The sequence below is a fragment of the Piliocolobus tephrosceles genome, chromosome 5, assembly GCF_002776525.5.
Source record: "Piliocolobus tephrosceles isolate RC106 chromosome 5, ASM277652v3, whole genome shotgun sequence".
Classification (NCBI taxonomy): Eukaryota; Metazoa; Chordata; class Mammalia; order Primates; family Cercopithecidae; genus Piliocolobus; species Piliocolobus tephrosceles.
In genome coordinates, this window is record NC_045438.1 from 53,621,788 (window position 1) to 53,638,004 (window position 16,217).

The window sequence follows — 16,217 nt, forward strand, 5'->3', positions numbered from 1 at the left end:
ATAGTGTCCTTCTACTAGTGAAGCTAGGGATCATCTTTCATGAACAAAGCCCATAAAAAGTTAAATTCTCATTTGTATTTTTAAAAGGATAGACTATATGTAGTCTACTGCTAGTAGACAGGCACTATAAGAAAATTAAATAGATACAAAGCAGAGAAATAATAGAAAGTCCTTTGACTGTGGCTACCCTTAATGTTTGAAGTCAGAGAGTGGATTTGGCTCCATCTTTGTAACACATCCCTTATTTCACAGAGACATTGTGAACTTTGCACTTTCCGTACTTGGGGCTCAGGATACATGGCTTACGTGTGCACACAGCACAGGTTTATAAATGCCTGCTGAGTATTGCCAGCCCACAATGTTGCTCCATTGAGAGAAAGGGGAGCTGGATGCTCAAAACAAACCATGTTTCCTAATTTTGCTCAACTCAGTGAACTTACTGATTCAGATGAAGAGCCTGGTTTGCTCCTGAGTCCAGCTAGACCGTTCCCTGGAAACAGCTCACATAGTCCCTCCACTGACAGTGAATGGATTTTCATCTTTGGACAAGGCATGTATTTTTGTTTTGAGTTAGTACTACTATTCTAGAAAAATGTTTCTTGTCCCAACTGAATTTCTATTCCTGTAAGCAACACCCTGGTCTTGTTACACATATTTTAGAATAATTGTCTCCTTAAAGGAATTGTTCTCACCTGATGTTTTTGTTTAAAAAGAGCACTTGATTGTGCCTCACGTTCAAGAACTGTGATAATTTCATTGATTTTCCCAAGTGAGTCATAAAAGGATGTCATCTGCTTTTCTAATTCCTCCAACGGAATCAACAGCTGCTGAGACTCATAAAGGAGTGGGGAGTAACATTCTTTGACCTTTAAAAACATAAAGACAAAAATTCCATGAAAGACCATTAAGTGCCACTAGCTCAGGGAATGTTCATAGCTCTGAGGAACATTTTCTTTAGTGACATGATCATTTGGTGCTTACAAATATTCAAAGACATTTCTTTAATGATATTTCCTCTATATTGTCAAATTTTGCTTTGAAAAATAATAGTGCTGTACCACTGAGACAAATAAATGGCTACTGAGTTTTCTCATGAAAATTCATCTAAATCGTCCATCTGGATAGCACTTTCTCATCTAAATGATTGTTTTTAGTGAGCCAGATGGCATCGAATTATACTTCATAAACCATGCAACTCATTGTCACTTTGGCCTTGAAATCTGACCTAAGAGAGTCACGAATTATTATTGCATTATCTAGACCAACCTGTGTCTTCCAGCTTTGTTTTCAAGAGGTCGCCTACTTGAACACTTGACTGCTGATAAACTTAGAAACCTGTTGGCTCACTCTTCCAAGACAGGCCTGTGCTTTCCTGCCTCCCACCAGCTCCATGCTTTGCTGCTCCCTGCTTATCAACAGCCTACTCATCCGAAGCACTAAAGTCATACCAATTTACTCACGAAGCTTCCCATGCTAGGGGAGAGCTCTGCAGTCTGAATTGATGCAGCCATTACCTGTCACTTGCACTTGTCTTGTAAAATATGTTTTAGTTTATAGACCTGCATTGTCTTAATGATGAGGCCATTAGCTTCTGGAAATCAAGAGCTCCAGGAGGTGTCTACTCTGTCATCCTCTAAGAACTTCCCACCTCTTCTCTTACTTTCAGATAACCAGGGAAAGGAAATTAATCAGTATTTGTTAGTAAGCCACTCTTTGTTTTCCATATAGTATAAAGACAATAATGTTCTAACCAGATGAGACATATTCCAAAAATAATCCTTGAAGAAAGGGGACAGGGCAACATTTTGCTCTACTGTTAAACACAGAATTATGTATGAAGAAATGTTTTTATGTTCTAGGATGTATTACCTGAAGTATACCTCATCAAAAGAAAATTGCCATCCTGCTACTACAACAAGACCCTGATATAACTACCTTGAACAAAACCAAGAGAATCTACTAATGTGTATACAAATCAGTGTGTTTTATTGATCTCTCCTGGGTACAAGAGAAAACCTACCAAGATGCTGCATCTGAAACAGTAAAAAGGCAAATGATAATTTGCTTTCTCAGGGATTGCCCTGAACACCCAAGCATGGCTCAGCCTAAGACGTGTAAGCCCAGCTATGGCCCTGAAAGCTGCTGGGGAGTTATCAAATTGGAAATGTTAACTTCAAATTGTACTCATTGTTTAGCAGCTTTTACTAGTAGCCAATATTATCATTAGTGTCCACAACCTTTAAATTATAAATAATTCTAACTTGAATGTTAAAATAAAATGAATGGAATATAAACATTCTCATACATACCAGATTGACAGATAAAATTTTCTCTTTTTTATGGTCATGATTTTTCCTATTTTAGCTTTTTGAATGCATTCTTTTTCATTAATTCCCTACTACCGATGTCACAAAGGTCATTCTCTTCCTTTCTACTTTCTTTCCTATTTAACAGGGTCTTCTACTTTGTTTCTACTTTGTTTTCCCATTCTTCATTTTAAAATGTTGCCATTCATTTATCATAATCACTTCTCTCTTTTATCAGAAATTAATTACCCAATCTAGGTGGACTTTGCAAACAATACCATCTTCCTAAAATTCAAATTTGGATAGATAACAAATCCCAATGGAACTTCAGAAGTTCCTAAGGAAAATCACTGAATAGAACAGAAAATGCTTATGACTAGTGCTTACATCCATCTAGTTCCCTGTACAGAAAAGATATAAATGTATATGTTCCTTTTTTGTTTGTTTGTTTGTTTTTGTTTTGTGACAGAGTCTCACTCTGTCACCTAGGCTGGAGTGAAATGGCGTGATCTGGGCTAACTGCAACCTTTGCCTCCCAGGTTCAAGTGATTCTCCTGCCTCAGCCTCCTGAGTAGCTGGGATTATAGGTGCACGCCACCATGCTTGGCTAATTTTTGTATTTTCAGTAGAGATGTGGTTTCATCATGTTGGTCAGGCTGGTCTCAAACTTCTGACCTCGTGATCCGCTTGCCTCAGCCTCCCAAAATGCTGGGATTACAGGTGTGAGCCACCGCGCCTGGCCGAAATGTATATATTCTAAGCCTAAGTGAGTTCCATGAGATGAGGAGGGCAGAATTTCCACGGCTTTGTTGCTATACTTACAGAAAATTGCATAAATGAGTTTGGAGTGGAGATATATCAAACAAATCTTAATAAATTCTCATTTAAATTTATGATCCCCTCTTCTTCCTCCTACTCATCTCCTTTTTCTCTTTATCTCTCTTTCCCTCTCTTGGTTTTATCACATGTAACTGTTCCCCCAAAGTATCTAATTTTCTATTAAAATACAGCTATAATACTTCTAAATTAACAGAGGTAATACTTGGTATCAGCATCATAGTTTTATTTTTTTTTTTAATTCATGACAAAGTTACTAAATCAAGAATCCCAATTAGAAACAAAAGCATTGTTAACAAGTGAACACTTTGCCCATGGGGAGAAGGAGGTAGCAAGCAAGCTGAAGGCACTGTTGGTGCACACAGCCTATTGTGCATTAAATTATTTTCGCACCTTGGTTAGCTGCTCTTTGAGCTTTGACATTGTTGCAAACATTTCTTTTCCTTCTTCTTGGGGGCTTTCTTTGGTAATGAGGTGTGCTGTCTTTGTAATTATCTTGTATTGGGCATCCATCACAGGCACCCTCTGCTCAATATCCTGCATGAATCATTGAAACAGCCAGATTCACACATGACACATTTCCTCTTAGTTTCAGGATTCCACAGAAGGCAGAACAAAGATCAATATGCACTGTATAAAATCCAATACTTACACTAAACTTTCGACGACTCCAGTTTTTGCTTCCCTTCATTACTAATAAATATTGGTAATATTATATAGTCAATAAAACTTTCCTTTAAAAGTGACCAGAACATCAGGATGAGCTGAAATAATCTTTGTACTTTCCAAAACAAACCCCATGTTAATGTAGTATGGAAATATAAAATATAATGTAAATGTATATTTAAAATGTGGGGCAATTCTGATTTTTTAAAATTAGACTGGTTTTCTTTAAAAAAAAAAAAAAAAGTAACTCATTGCCATTATAAAAACGTATACATTAGAAATCTTAGGATAATGACAATTTAAATTACTTACAGTCTTCTCCCACAGGAAAAAACCAAAGCCAACATCTTATCTATACATCATTAAGTTTTTTTTCCTGTGTTTATACTCATTTTTAAATTTTTACAAAGACAAAAGAATGATACTGTTGTTCGCTTTTCTCATGTAACAATATATTGCAAAATCTTACCATGTCATTAAAAATTCTTCCACTACTTCATTTCTGAGAGCTGCAGGCTATTCAAAATATGCAAATACCACAGTTCATGCAAAAAATCCTTTATTATTGAAAGTATTTAGGTGGAGGTGCTATCTATAGATGTCTCCTGTTTTTTCCTAGTACTTTATAATTTGGTTGTAGAAAAATATCTCCAAACTGAAAAACAATTTAAAGTTACTTTACATGATCAAGACATGTCTTTTTTATGTTCAATACATTTTTTCTGACAGGTGCAAATTGGGACATACAGACATGTCAAAATGATGCTCAGGAGACACAGAAACAGCTTTTGCAATGATTTGAATAAACTTGCTGATCTTTCTTCTCACAATAGAGTAGGTTTTTCATTTTGATTCAGAAACCCCTCACCTCCAAGTCTTGAATTAATAACTTGACATTCATAAAAGAGACTTCTAAGGGTTCACAAAGTTTCTTATGGGCTTCCGTTGCAAAAGCAGACAGGGTCACAACACAGTCTGTGTATTCCTTCTTCATTCTGTCCATCTCATCAGCTTGAGCATACTGTTAAGGAAAGGGAGGTGGGAACATCGTGAAAGCCATTCAGCTGCAACCACTGGAACCACAACTTTCACTTTCACATATTTTCTGGAATTGTTATCTGGTAAGAAAGACTCTAATCCTTGATTCTCATTTTAGATAAATTTGAAGTAAGTCCAATTAGTTTGAAAGAAAAAAAGAAACTAGCACAAAAATGAAGAAATATGATTTGAAACAAGAATCATTCCATGTAAGTAGGTGCCATATGTCAACATAATCCTTAATCAAACTACTGCATTTCTCTAATGTTCCTCCATTATACATGGAAAAGAATGAATAATCAACCATAAAACACACCGGTTTTAAACATATCTATGCTTTGCCTTAATAAACCCACGCTCTAAAAATAGAATTCTCTCTAAACAGACTACTTATCACATTTGTAACACATACACGTTTGAGGTGTATATAGATTTGAAAGACATACTTGCTTGACTTCCATAAACAACTCCCTCCACCGCCCATTTAGCAACAGTAATTGCTGCTTCAGGTCACGGGAAACCATCTCATCACAGGTTTCAATTAGAAAATTGCCAGCATCATTCATGGCAGTATGCTGCTGAATCCAATGAGGTAAATTTCGAAAAAAATCCTAAACAATAAAGAATGCACAACATCGTAAACCATAAACCAAATATCAATGACTGATACGAAAGTGACTAAAGTAGGAAAAATATTTTTGTTTTAATGTTCATGTGAATTTTAAGATAAATCATAAATCTCTTTAAAAATACATATTTTTGATTACTTTCTGTTATTTCTGTTTTACAGATTAAAAAGCTAAATTTCTGTAAGTGTAAGAGACCTGTGCATAATCTTCAGGCTAGTAAATACCAGTGCTAGAGTCATATAAAAGCATAATACATTTGGGAATTATATAGCTTCCTTTTTTATTTGTATAAATGTATGGGGTACAAGTGCAATTTTGTTACACGCATAGATCGTGTGGTGGTAAAGTTGGGGCTTTTATTCCTTTTTAAAGAAAGAATAGCTTTCTTTAATAATTTCTTTTTGACCTGTTACTTTTGATTTTTAAATTTCAATGCAGTACATTAAGATAATTAGCAATCATGGAGATAAATCATCAAAGAAAAAAATTTTGAATTAGATATCTGAGTCAGGAGCACTTAGTACAATAACACACTTTCTTGTTTATTTAAGGGTTCCCTCTTGGCAATGAAACAGTTTCCAATTCATTTTAAATAAAGCGTATGTGTGCACGTGCACACATGCAACATATATTACAGTGAAAAACAAGGATACCAAAGATAATTCAAAATCCATTTCATAAGCCATGTGTGGGAGGACTTCCTACATATATAAATAGATGAGAACACTTCTGTTTCTGGTGGTTATATTTCTTTGGATTAAATTAACACAGATGACATCTACTAGGGTACTGCTAGTCTAATCAGAAAAGCCAAAATCGGTAAGGGTACACGGTTATTGCCTCCCTCAGCTACACAAGAATAGTTGATCTACATGAAATATAGAATGGTAAAACATTTAAAAGTGATACATCTACTTGCCCAAACAATAATAGATGAACCAATCTTGGATGGCATGTGGTAATTCTAATGCATGCATTTTTAGTATCACTTACATATAAATTGATTTTCCATGTAAAAATGCCAGGCTTCCATGAGGAAGTATATAAGCAGAAATCAGTCCATTTCATGTGATATTTACATATAAGTGACATTAACAAAAAACAGTACCTCTCACAGGCACACACACATACACACTTATAACTGGCCAAAAAAGAAATCACTCCTACCCAGAATAAGACCCTTGCTTAAGGGTTGATAAAATCCAAAACAGAATATCTAACGAGATACAAATGTCATGGTCCAGCTGTTCAACTGGTGTACGCTCCCACATAGATTCAGTAGTATGTGCTTCAGCGCTATGTGAAAACAAACCAAAGTTGTTTTCATCCTCTCTTAAATCAGGAAATCCATGAAGGCTGGGGCCCTGGTCACTCCCCTTTATAGGCAGAGTTCAGTGTAATAATATACTGCCCTCCCCTTTGCTGCTACCTGTTGGATTTACTCAACCCTCCATCAGCTTCTATTAAGCAGTGTATTTATTGGTCTATTGTTAACCTGAAAGTGCAACTTTTCAGGCAAAGTCAAGATTCTTGAGTAACACTTGTAAATATATGAGACCCCCTAGTGAGCTATGCTGTAAAAGTCTCTCATTTTGACATACAGCAAATGTCTTTTCTTTTCGCATGAACCAATCTTACCTTTTTGGCAATTTCTGATTGATTGAGCATTTTTTCAGCATCCTCTAGCCAGGCTTGCAGACTAGCCACTGTATTGCTATAGCGATCCCAGTTAGAGATCACTTCTTCCAGCATGCTCCTCACACTCCTAACTTCTACTGAGAGATTCCTCCACTGAGCAGTGGTTTCATTCATGAATTTCATCACATTCTCAGCTTCTTCCACTGAAACAGATAAAACCAATTATAACCCTTATCTTCTATTTTAAATCCTCCACACCTTTTTTTCTATGGTCTTATACACTGGTGTGCAATAGTATCCATCACAAATGCCAGAGGTCATTTCCAACTAATAATTTGACAGACATAATTACAAATTGAAAACAAATGTAGTTTACAAATTGTATCTTTACACTGATTTACTTGATTGTTAATACTCAACTTATTCTATGCTTTTGCCTTTAATCCTTAGATGCAACTTAGAAAATGAAAGCTTATTTTGTTCTCTCTTAGAGAACACACACACACAGAGAGAGAGAGAGAGAGAAAGAGAGAAAGAGAATGACTATGTAGGTTAAGCATTGTACAAAGCCAAAGGAACTGAATTCAGTATGTGTTCTCCTGGCCAATGGCGAGGTCACACAAAAATTCCACGGAGAGAAAGAATGATCTGATCAGATAGAAACCTGCAGGCTGTAAATTCTAATGAAGTCTACGTTGCAACAAATTATGTAGTATGTTTTACCTGAACCATCTGCTTTGACATACATCTCAGCTGTCTGTTTCAAGATCTGGTATGTCACTTCATATTGTTCAAAGAACTTGCTATTTTCTATAAAAGACTAGAAAAGGAGGAATGATTAGAAGATAACAAACATTAGGCTCGTATGGAATGCCAAAGTCAATTTGCTTCAGTATAACTATAATCATAGTTTACCCAAATTTGTTAATCTCACTCTTTCTGAAAATATAAAATTAATTCCACTGTTACAAATTACCTAAGATCATTCTGAACACATAAACTGATTCCACATTTTTTATTCTAACCCAGTTCAGGACTGAGAAAACATTCTATTTCTTCACCAACCAAGGGTTTGCTTTTTGAAGAGACAGAAATGTCTCCAGAGAACTTGGGTCTAACATTTAGAAAGCACTAAATTTAGAAGAACATTTTAAAGTGTCCCACTGTGTTTCAGCTGTGGAATTCTCTTGCTCTTTGAACATTAATCCTGGTGAATGACTGCTCTGAGGAACTCCAGATTATAAATAAATCACACAGTGCACAAATACTTTCCGTAAAATAAAAAGTAAGTAGAAAAATTGGAAATAATTACGTATTCTATCCATGCTATCAATGGTTTTACATTTCAATGACCTATTATAGAAAAATTGCAGTAAGACATGTTTACATATCTATCTGTAATTTATATATATATATATTAGAATCACTACTGGCAAGTGAACACTATAAAATTGAGAACATACAAAAAAGTCCTTAGGTAAATTTTATTATTGTTCACTTTTAGAAATATAAAATAATGTCTGTTTCAAAGATTATTCTTACTTCTCAAAAGTAGAAAATTAATGCAATTATAATTAACAGCATATCACCAAAGGCTCTTTAATTTCTTGCAATAGTGTAATGAGTTCCTATGATTTGAATCTATTAAAATACTTGATAAATGTCACTGTCATAAATACAAAATTAGCCTTCAAAAACCAGCTGAATTCTTGTATAGCATGCTGATGAGTGCTTCATATAGAGATGCAAGATACTTGTGTGCAGAGGAAACATTATTCATATAGCAATTTCATACAAATCTCTGGATTTTTATTGATAAATGTTTATCAGGTTTCGAGATAACATTTTAAAAATCGTATCTATAACATATTTCATATCATTTTATGTTTATAAAGCATTTACTTATGAATTAACTATTCTTCAGGGATAAAGTGAATAGAGAAAGCTGTGAGCTGGAATGAGAGGTTCCAGGATGAATACTACATTCAATAACTTTAATTGGCTTTATTTTATTTGTTTGAGAATGAAGTCAGACAACAATATTCTGATTAATTCACTATTTAGCCTTATATCTTCTTATTACAAAACAGTTGGAAAAAGGATAATTTACTAGAATTTAAATTTTGAATAATTTAACTAAACAAGCAAGTCATTGTTTGATCAAAAGTGGAAAATTATACCTAATGTTCGAGATACTGTGTAAGAAATCGAAGAAATAATTATATTTGGCAAAGTTTAGAAAAAAGTCTGCATTTAGTATTGGTGCAAATTTCAAGAAGCTAATAGCAAAACAATTGTTCTAAGTGTCAAAGAAATGGGAAATAGTGCCTGTGGTGCACAGGAAGACTTAAATATGCTTTTGCTAGAGAAGTTTACAAAATAATTAAAAATGAGCAAGTGAGAAAAGCTTATTTCCAATTTAATTTCTAGTCCACAAGGCAGGAAAGAGGGGAGAATGTTTTCAGAAAGAATGTTTTATAAATGCTGTAGACACTCATTAATATATTTTTGAACTTGGCTATTAAGAAGACTGGATGATTAATTTTTAAAGAAAGATACCTATTTTTTTATTTTAAATTTGTATTGGTCCATTTAATTTGATCCTTCTTTTTCTGAATGTGGAGTAAATGCATTCAGCAATATGGATTATTTTGTCTATCGAACCATTTTAGCAGATCTGCTAAATCTCCATTTTACTGTAAGCTATTTAGACACACCTGTCAGAAAAATGCAAAAGTAAATACAAATGCATATTTAAAATAATAATAACAAGATTCATTTATTTCTTTCAAACTAAGGTGGAATCTTGGATCCCAAGTTCAACAAATAAACCATTTTAGTCAGGGGGCTTTTGAAGTTGATGGTGCTTCAAGAAAAGTAAGTGGCATGCTTATTTTTGGTATTTAACCTTAGTGTGAGTGACTGCATTTCTACTTTCACAAGATGAGTGTAAATATAATAAATATGAAGCTCATCAATTTCCCTTGAATGGAAACTATGCCAGATAATTCAAGATACTTAAAATTAACGTTGAGGAGAGGTTTATCAAGACAATTTACATTAAAATATAATTATGAATAATAAAATGAATATTCATATTTTGCTGCATTCACAGTCCACAATTCAAGAACTCTTTTTTTCTTTTCTTTCATGTGAAAGATTGAAATATTAGCTTCTTTTATCCATAGTGAAATGGGAGCACATATTTTGGTCATTGTCAACAATTCTGACAGCAAGGACTAAACCAGTTACCTTTTGATTTGCATAACAGCATGCAATCACTTACCGATGGCACGCAGCCTAGATTAATGACAGCAAGTATTTGTGAAGTATTTTCCAAGAATTCTTTAAGCACTCAGTGGCTGCATATCTGAGCCAGGATGTACATTCTCTTTCTCTAACACTTAAGAAAAAAAGTATTCTTTCTTTTTTGCAGGATGGATAAGTCTGAATTGAGAATTATGACTAAGGAAAATATAATTATGGAAACGTCACGGCCTGAATATTACTTTGGTTATTACATGATGTAGTAGCATGTGGCTTACTATAACACTTTTTTTTTTTTTTCGAAATAGGGTCTCACTCAGTAGCTCAGGCTGAAGTGCAGTAGCAAGATCATAGCTCACTGCAGCCATGAACTCCAGGGCTCAAGCCATCCTCCGCCTCAGCCTCCTGAGTGGTTGAAACTACAGGCGGACACCATGATACCAGGCTAAATTGGTGTAGAGACAGAGTCTCACTATATTTCCCGGGCTGGTCTCAAACTCCTGGCCTCAAGTGACTCTTCAACCTAAGCCTCCCAAAGTGCTAGGACTACAGGTGTGTGTAAGCTATAACACTCTGAAAGGATAAGACAGGTTTTATGAGGTATTAACATAGAATAGAAACAGTATATGTCAGTCTTTGTTCCCTAGAAAAATTCCTACCATTTTATTATTATTATCATCATCATCATTCTTAAACATTTGGGAAAGATTAAGTTTTCTAGAAATTAAGTTATTCCCAGACACATGGGTACTCAGTAGCTAAACCATGACCAAACACATTTCTAGTGGCTGGTATCTACACTTCATCATTTGCCCACCACTACAACCATGCTGCCTCATACATAAATAACAGCAACTATCAGGTGCACTTACAGGTACGAAAGTGTAAAATATTGTCAGATATGGACCAATATTAAATCAAACTGATATTTATGTGAATTGCATTCTTTAGATCACTAAGGCGTAAGATATCATATCAATGATTTGGTCTTTTAAGTTAAAAATATTTGTTTTGACTATTTTTTTAGATTGTGATAGCACTTAAGCTCAAGGGTTTTTGATTTGGAAAGATATGGATTCAATTTCTGATTCCACAATTTAGCACCTGGAGCATGTGCCACCAGGAGCAAGTGACTCGAGCCTATGAAACCTCAGTGCTTCTGCACTGGCTCCTTGGTATCTAAGACAGTGTGAAACTCCCAGCCTGTAGGGCTGTCACTGAGATGAAGGATGATGCATGTAAAACACTTGGCACGTGGGAAATGCTCCATACTCCACGGTTATCAAAGCTATTAAACAAAATTACCTTAAAACCCTTCACGGAAAAGAAACAGAGTCATAAGTAGGTATTTTTCAGTAGCAGATGAGACTACTAGGAAATGTTCATTAAAGCATGCTACGTATGTAGGATAATCAGCAATTTTACGAATAGTTGTGAAAGTTACAAAGCAGTTTCGAATTAGCAGTTGAGTGAACTTGTTTTTAACTTTATGAAGTAGGCAGGGAGTACTAACGTTTTTATCATTAATAATAATTCCTTATTCACATACCATTTGAGAAAATCAAAGAGAATTATTAACATCATTGTGTTGGAACATTAACCTGGTGGAATAGTTTTATTAGCTGTTTAAATCTGATTGGCTGTTCTGAAATATCCAGAACAAAGACTGTATCTGGTATAAATAGCTACCGGGCAGAGAGGGTATCATTTGGCAGGACTAAATCTGAAAATATACATGCATTTGTATTTCATATTTGAAGAACTAATGTAATTGCTTGAAGTTAAAAATCAAGTTTTTTCATAACTTTCCAGAATAGCTAAAAATGAATTAAGGAACATAACAGACTTTGCATTTTGGAACAACTGTTTCCTAGACAATTTTAGTAAATCTAGGGAAAGATTTTACTGTAAAGCAGTTAAATTATTTTTTTTTCTCAACTATATGTTGTTCGCTCATCACAGAAAATGAAATTAAAGTGTAGCAAAATAGAACACGGCTCTAAGATGCTTCAGTGAAAAATATGGTTTCAATAAGTATTTCAAGCAGAACATGTTATAGAGTCACTGTGACTAATCAAGTTATAAATGGGTTTACATTTTTAAAGTTCATTGATTTATCATAGCATTTGTGTTTAAACATAAATGAAACAGTACAAGACTAAGATACTCTATTAACATTAATTTTATGAGCAAATTTGCATTGAAAATTAATTTGTAGGAGGGGCATGTGTAATTAACTAAGAAATAACCTGTCTTTAGTAACTATAATACACTAATTACATGTAAGTGAAAACTGCTAGTTACCGAGCAAATGAATTCTTTCATCAGTGCAGGTCTATGATTCTAGTAAACACAGAATTATCTATATTGATAGCCCAAAATATGAGATAATCTTTAAAAGTTAAGTTGGTACAGAGATTCATAGACAAAATGTTACTCTTCCTGGGTGCACACAAGGGGCAATGAAGCTCAGGGAATGACGATAAAAAAAAAGATACAGTGGACACAATCTAAAAAAATAGATAGTTCCCATTTGGACACTTGAGAACGGTTCTAAACTAGTCATAGTTGAATTTTAAAAGACAGGTAGTTAATCTTTAAGTATTTTAATGTAGTTGAAATGGTGACCTCCAATAAAAAACGTGGGTATGCAATACAAAAACTTTTTTAAAAAATCAATAAAGCCAGTCAGGATGGTCCCATATGATTAATGCAGCAAAGCATTAAACTTAAATGAACTAGGGGATTTTAAATAATCAGATTCCAAAGAAATAGGTTTAGATTTCAGATCATTCTGAAAAACTCATAAACTTATATCTAACCCATTTAACACACAGCTATCGTTATGTTTAAATTCAAGATTAAAGTAACAGCATCAAAGAAACTGAACTGTGTTGCTAAATCCATGGCTCATTGGAATTCTGTCAAAGCACCGGGGACTCACCACGTAGTTTTGTAGAAGCTGCTCCACTGACTCTCTCCTCCCGTACTTAATGATCCAAGACTTCAGCTTTGACTCTGCAAGAACCAGCAGTGAGAGCAGACGGTACTTTAATTCTAAAAATTCCATTTTCATTAGGTGTAGCTCCGATGTGGAGGAAACAAAATGAAACCTAGAAATAAAACAGGGAGAATTTAGAGAATGTAACTAATAGTAACAGAACCGATGCTTACTTAACCTGTTACATGTCAGCCTTAAATAGAATGCAGCCACAAGCTCTTCTAACTCTGGCTGATCATTTTCTGGAGATCTGATTCCTTCTCTAGCTCTAGATTTAAAAGCAAAACATGAATGATTGAAGTCTTCGATTTAGTTCTTTCCCCTGCCAACACATCTCTGGTCTGTTTCTTTTATAAGCTGTTTTTGCAATATTACATAATGTTCCTTACAGTACTGAACAAAAATACAGCCTCTGAAGAAACCATTTCTGTGATTTCCATGCTGTGGATAAATTCAGGTTCACTCTTTTCAGTTAATAATACATTAGAATGGTGGCATTCTTAGCAAGTCTTATGGGAGCCCACTTTCTATTTACAAAGGCAGGCATCTCTGTTAAAAAAAAAAATCATGAAAACAGAAAAAAGAAACGTAAAATACATCCACCTAGCGTTTTAAAAAGAGACTTCATTTAAATGCAGATATTCTCTTACCTCTCGGCCATGTCCTCTAATTGATCAGGTGGCACTGGAATCCCGTTAACAGACCTGGTCCGGTAGATTTCATGGAATGCTCTTTTGTGGGCATCTGTGTTTTGAAGCAGATCCTAAGATACAGTTAAAAAAAAAAAAATGAAAAACATGTTTCACAGAGGGCTAAGAAGCATAATTTCCAGCCTGCACCGATGAGTCAATGTATTCAACAATTTGATCCTGCTGCCACATTCAGAGGCAGCTTGGTGCCTGTCAAAGGCTCTTACCTTCAACAGGAGCTGGGTGCTTGTACTTAAAACACTATGCTGGAACTGCATCTAATAATTATGCATCTTTTAAACACACATGACACTTGCACAGCAATGCATTCAGACGTTTTAAAGGCACATGATCCCATGGAAAATGTAATTACTGCTATGAAATGATTTTAATATTTTTCACCTTTCTTGATTTTGGATATGTTGGTTTTTAAAAGCTTAAAACTAAGCATGATGAATTGAAACCTTTAATGGCAAAAGAGATTAGGCTTTCTACTGTTATTTTATTTTGAATGCATGCACACTATTATAAAGTGATATTTGCTTGCCATCTAAAGTAAGTCAATCATATTACAATATATTTTGAAATACCCTTTTGAATAGAACATTTCAAACAAGTGCAGGGAATACCCCACAGGTAACACAGTGGGAAGATTAAATGTGATGTTAATAAATATTCATTATAGACTGCATAGAACTCCACAGGTTTGATTCATTTATTCAGGTTAATTTGAATCTGCTTTGATTTGTTTGCTGTGTTTTTCATCACTTACAAACTAATTTCTAAACAGACATACATGTATTTTACACTCCCTCACTCATTTCTCACATAGAAGCAAAGAAGGAGTTAGGTGAAGGGAGATGCATGCTTTAATTTCTAGAGCTTAGTTTGTGTCCTGATGGCAGAATAAATACAGTACTTAACAATGCGTCACTCATTGAAAAAGTAAGACATTAGACCACCAAAATAATACATTAAAATTAATATTTTTATCTCATACCAAAATTTAGTGGATTAATTAGAGAAATTAGTAGCAAAACCAGCCTAAAATCAAAAGAGACACACTTGACTATGGAGCAACTGAAGACTTTTCTATAATAAATCAAAATGTTAAGGTTTGTGTATGATTGTCCACATATGACATTTTAACACGGTAGAAAAACCTTAGGGCCAAACAATTTCAATCCTGATATATTTTGCTATGATCACATTTTGACCTGCTTCGATTCTGTAGGTAAGCGCAGAGATACTCACAAGTCATGCATTTTAAGGATCACTGTGGTGAGTCTTCTGAAAAGACCCTATCCTCCACACATTTGCTTCCCATGGCCTCAAGGGAGGGTACTATGTGAAGCCAAGAACTCATTATGGGAGGGCAGGGAACAAGCAGGTGTTCTTAGAGCAACTATTGATGATGAGTGTTCTAGCCATGCTCTAACTCCTTTATCACACGCAGACACATTGCTGTAGCTTGCGGTTGCGCTGAAACTTTCCCAAGTGACTGCAGGGCACACTTGGAGTTATCACCCCAGATAGCTCTGATCTGTGACAGTTTTAAAATATCTACTATGTTGAAAAAGTCTTTACAAGCTACCCAAACAAAAGCATTTTCACACATATGATAAAAGAACTTCTTAGGCCAGGCACGGTGGCTCATGCCTGTAATCCCAGCACTTTGGGAGGCCGAGGCTGGTGGCTCATGAGATCAGGAGTTCAAAATCAGCCTAGGCCAACATGGTGAAATTCCATCTCTACAAAAGATACAAACATTAGCCAGGCATGGTGGCGTGCACCTGTAGTCCCAGCTACTTGGGAGTCTGAGGCAGGAGAATTGCTTGAACCTGGGAGGTGGAGGTTGCAGTGAGCCAAGATCACGCCATTGCACTCCAGCCTGGGCAACAGGGCAAGGCTCCGTCTCAAAAAATAAAAATAAAAAAGGACTTCGTCAGTTGGCATGATGTCACTGATTCCTCTGAAAGGCCTTCTCACAATAAAGCAGCTAGATGCTGGGCAAAATATATGATTTTAATTCACCTTGCTGGGTACATAGGAAGTAAGTGAAATATTTTAGGTTCCCCATTCTCAGTAAAACATGACCCAAAAATTAGATCACAGATCTGTAGGCAAAAAACAAATAGAAACATCT

General features: G+C 35.1%; 1 protein-coding gene across 1 annotated transcript in view; it reads right to left on the bottom strand.

Moving 5' to 3' along the window:
- The window catches only part of SYNE1 (spectrin repeat containing nuclear envelope protein 1), a 524,167-nt gene that overhangs the window by 340,114 nt on the left and 167,836 nt on the right, over positions 1-16,217 (bottom strand). Inside the window, exons 13-20 of the mRNA XM_026454397.1 lie at positions 14,033-14,145; positions 13,326-13,494; positions 7,838-7,934; positions 7,115-7,317; positions 5,294-5,458; positions 4,678-4,830; positions 3,537-3,680; positions 693-866 (exon numbers count right to left, since the gene is read on the bottom strand). Of these exons, the coding sequence (XP_026310182.1) occupies positions 693-866; positions 3,537-3,680; positions 4,678-4,830; positions 5,294-5,458; positions 7,115-7,317; positions 7,838-7,934; positions 13,326-13,494; positions 14,033-14,145 (1,218 nt within the window). The remainder of the gene's footprint in view (positions 1-692; positions 867-3,536; positions 3,681-4,677; positions 4,831-5,293; positions 5,459-7,114; positions 7,318-7,837; positions 7,935-13,325; positions 13,495-14,032; positions 14,146-16,217) is intronic.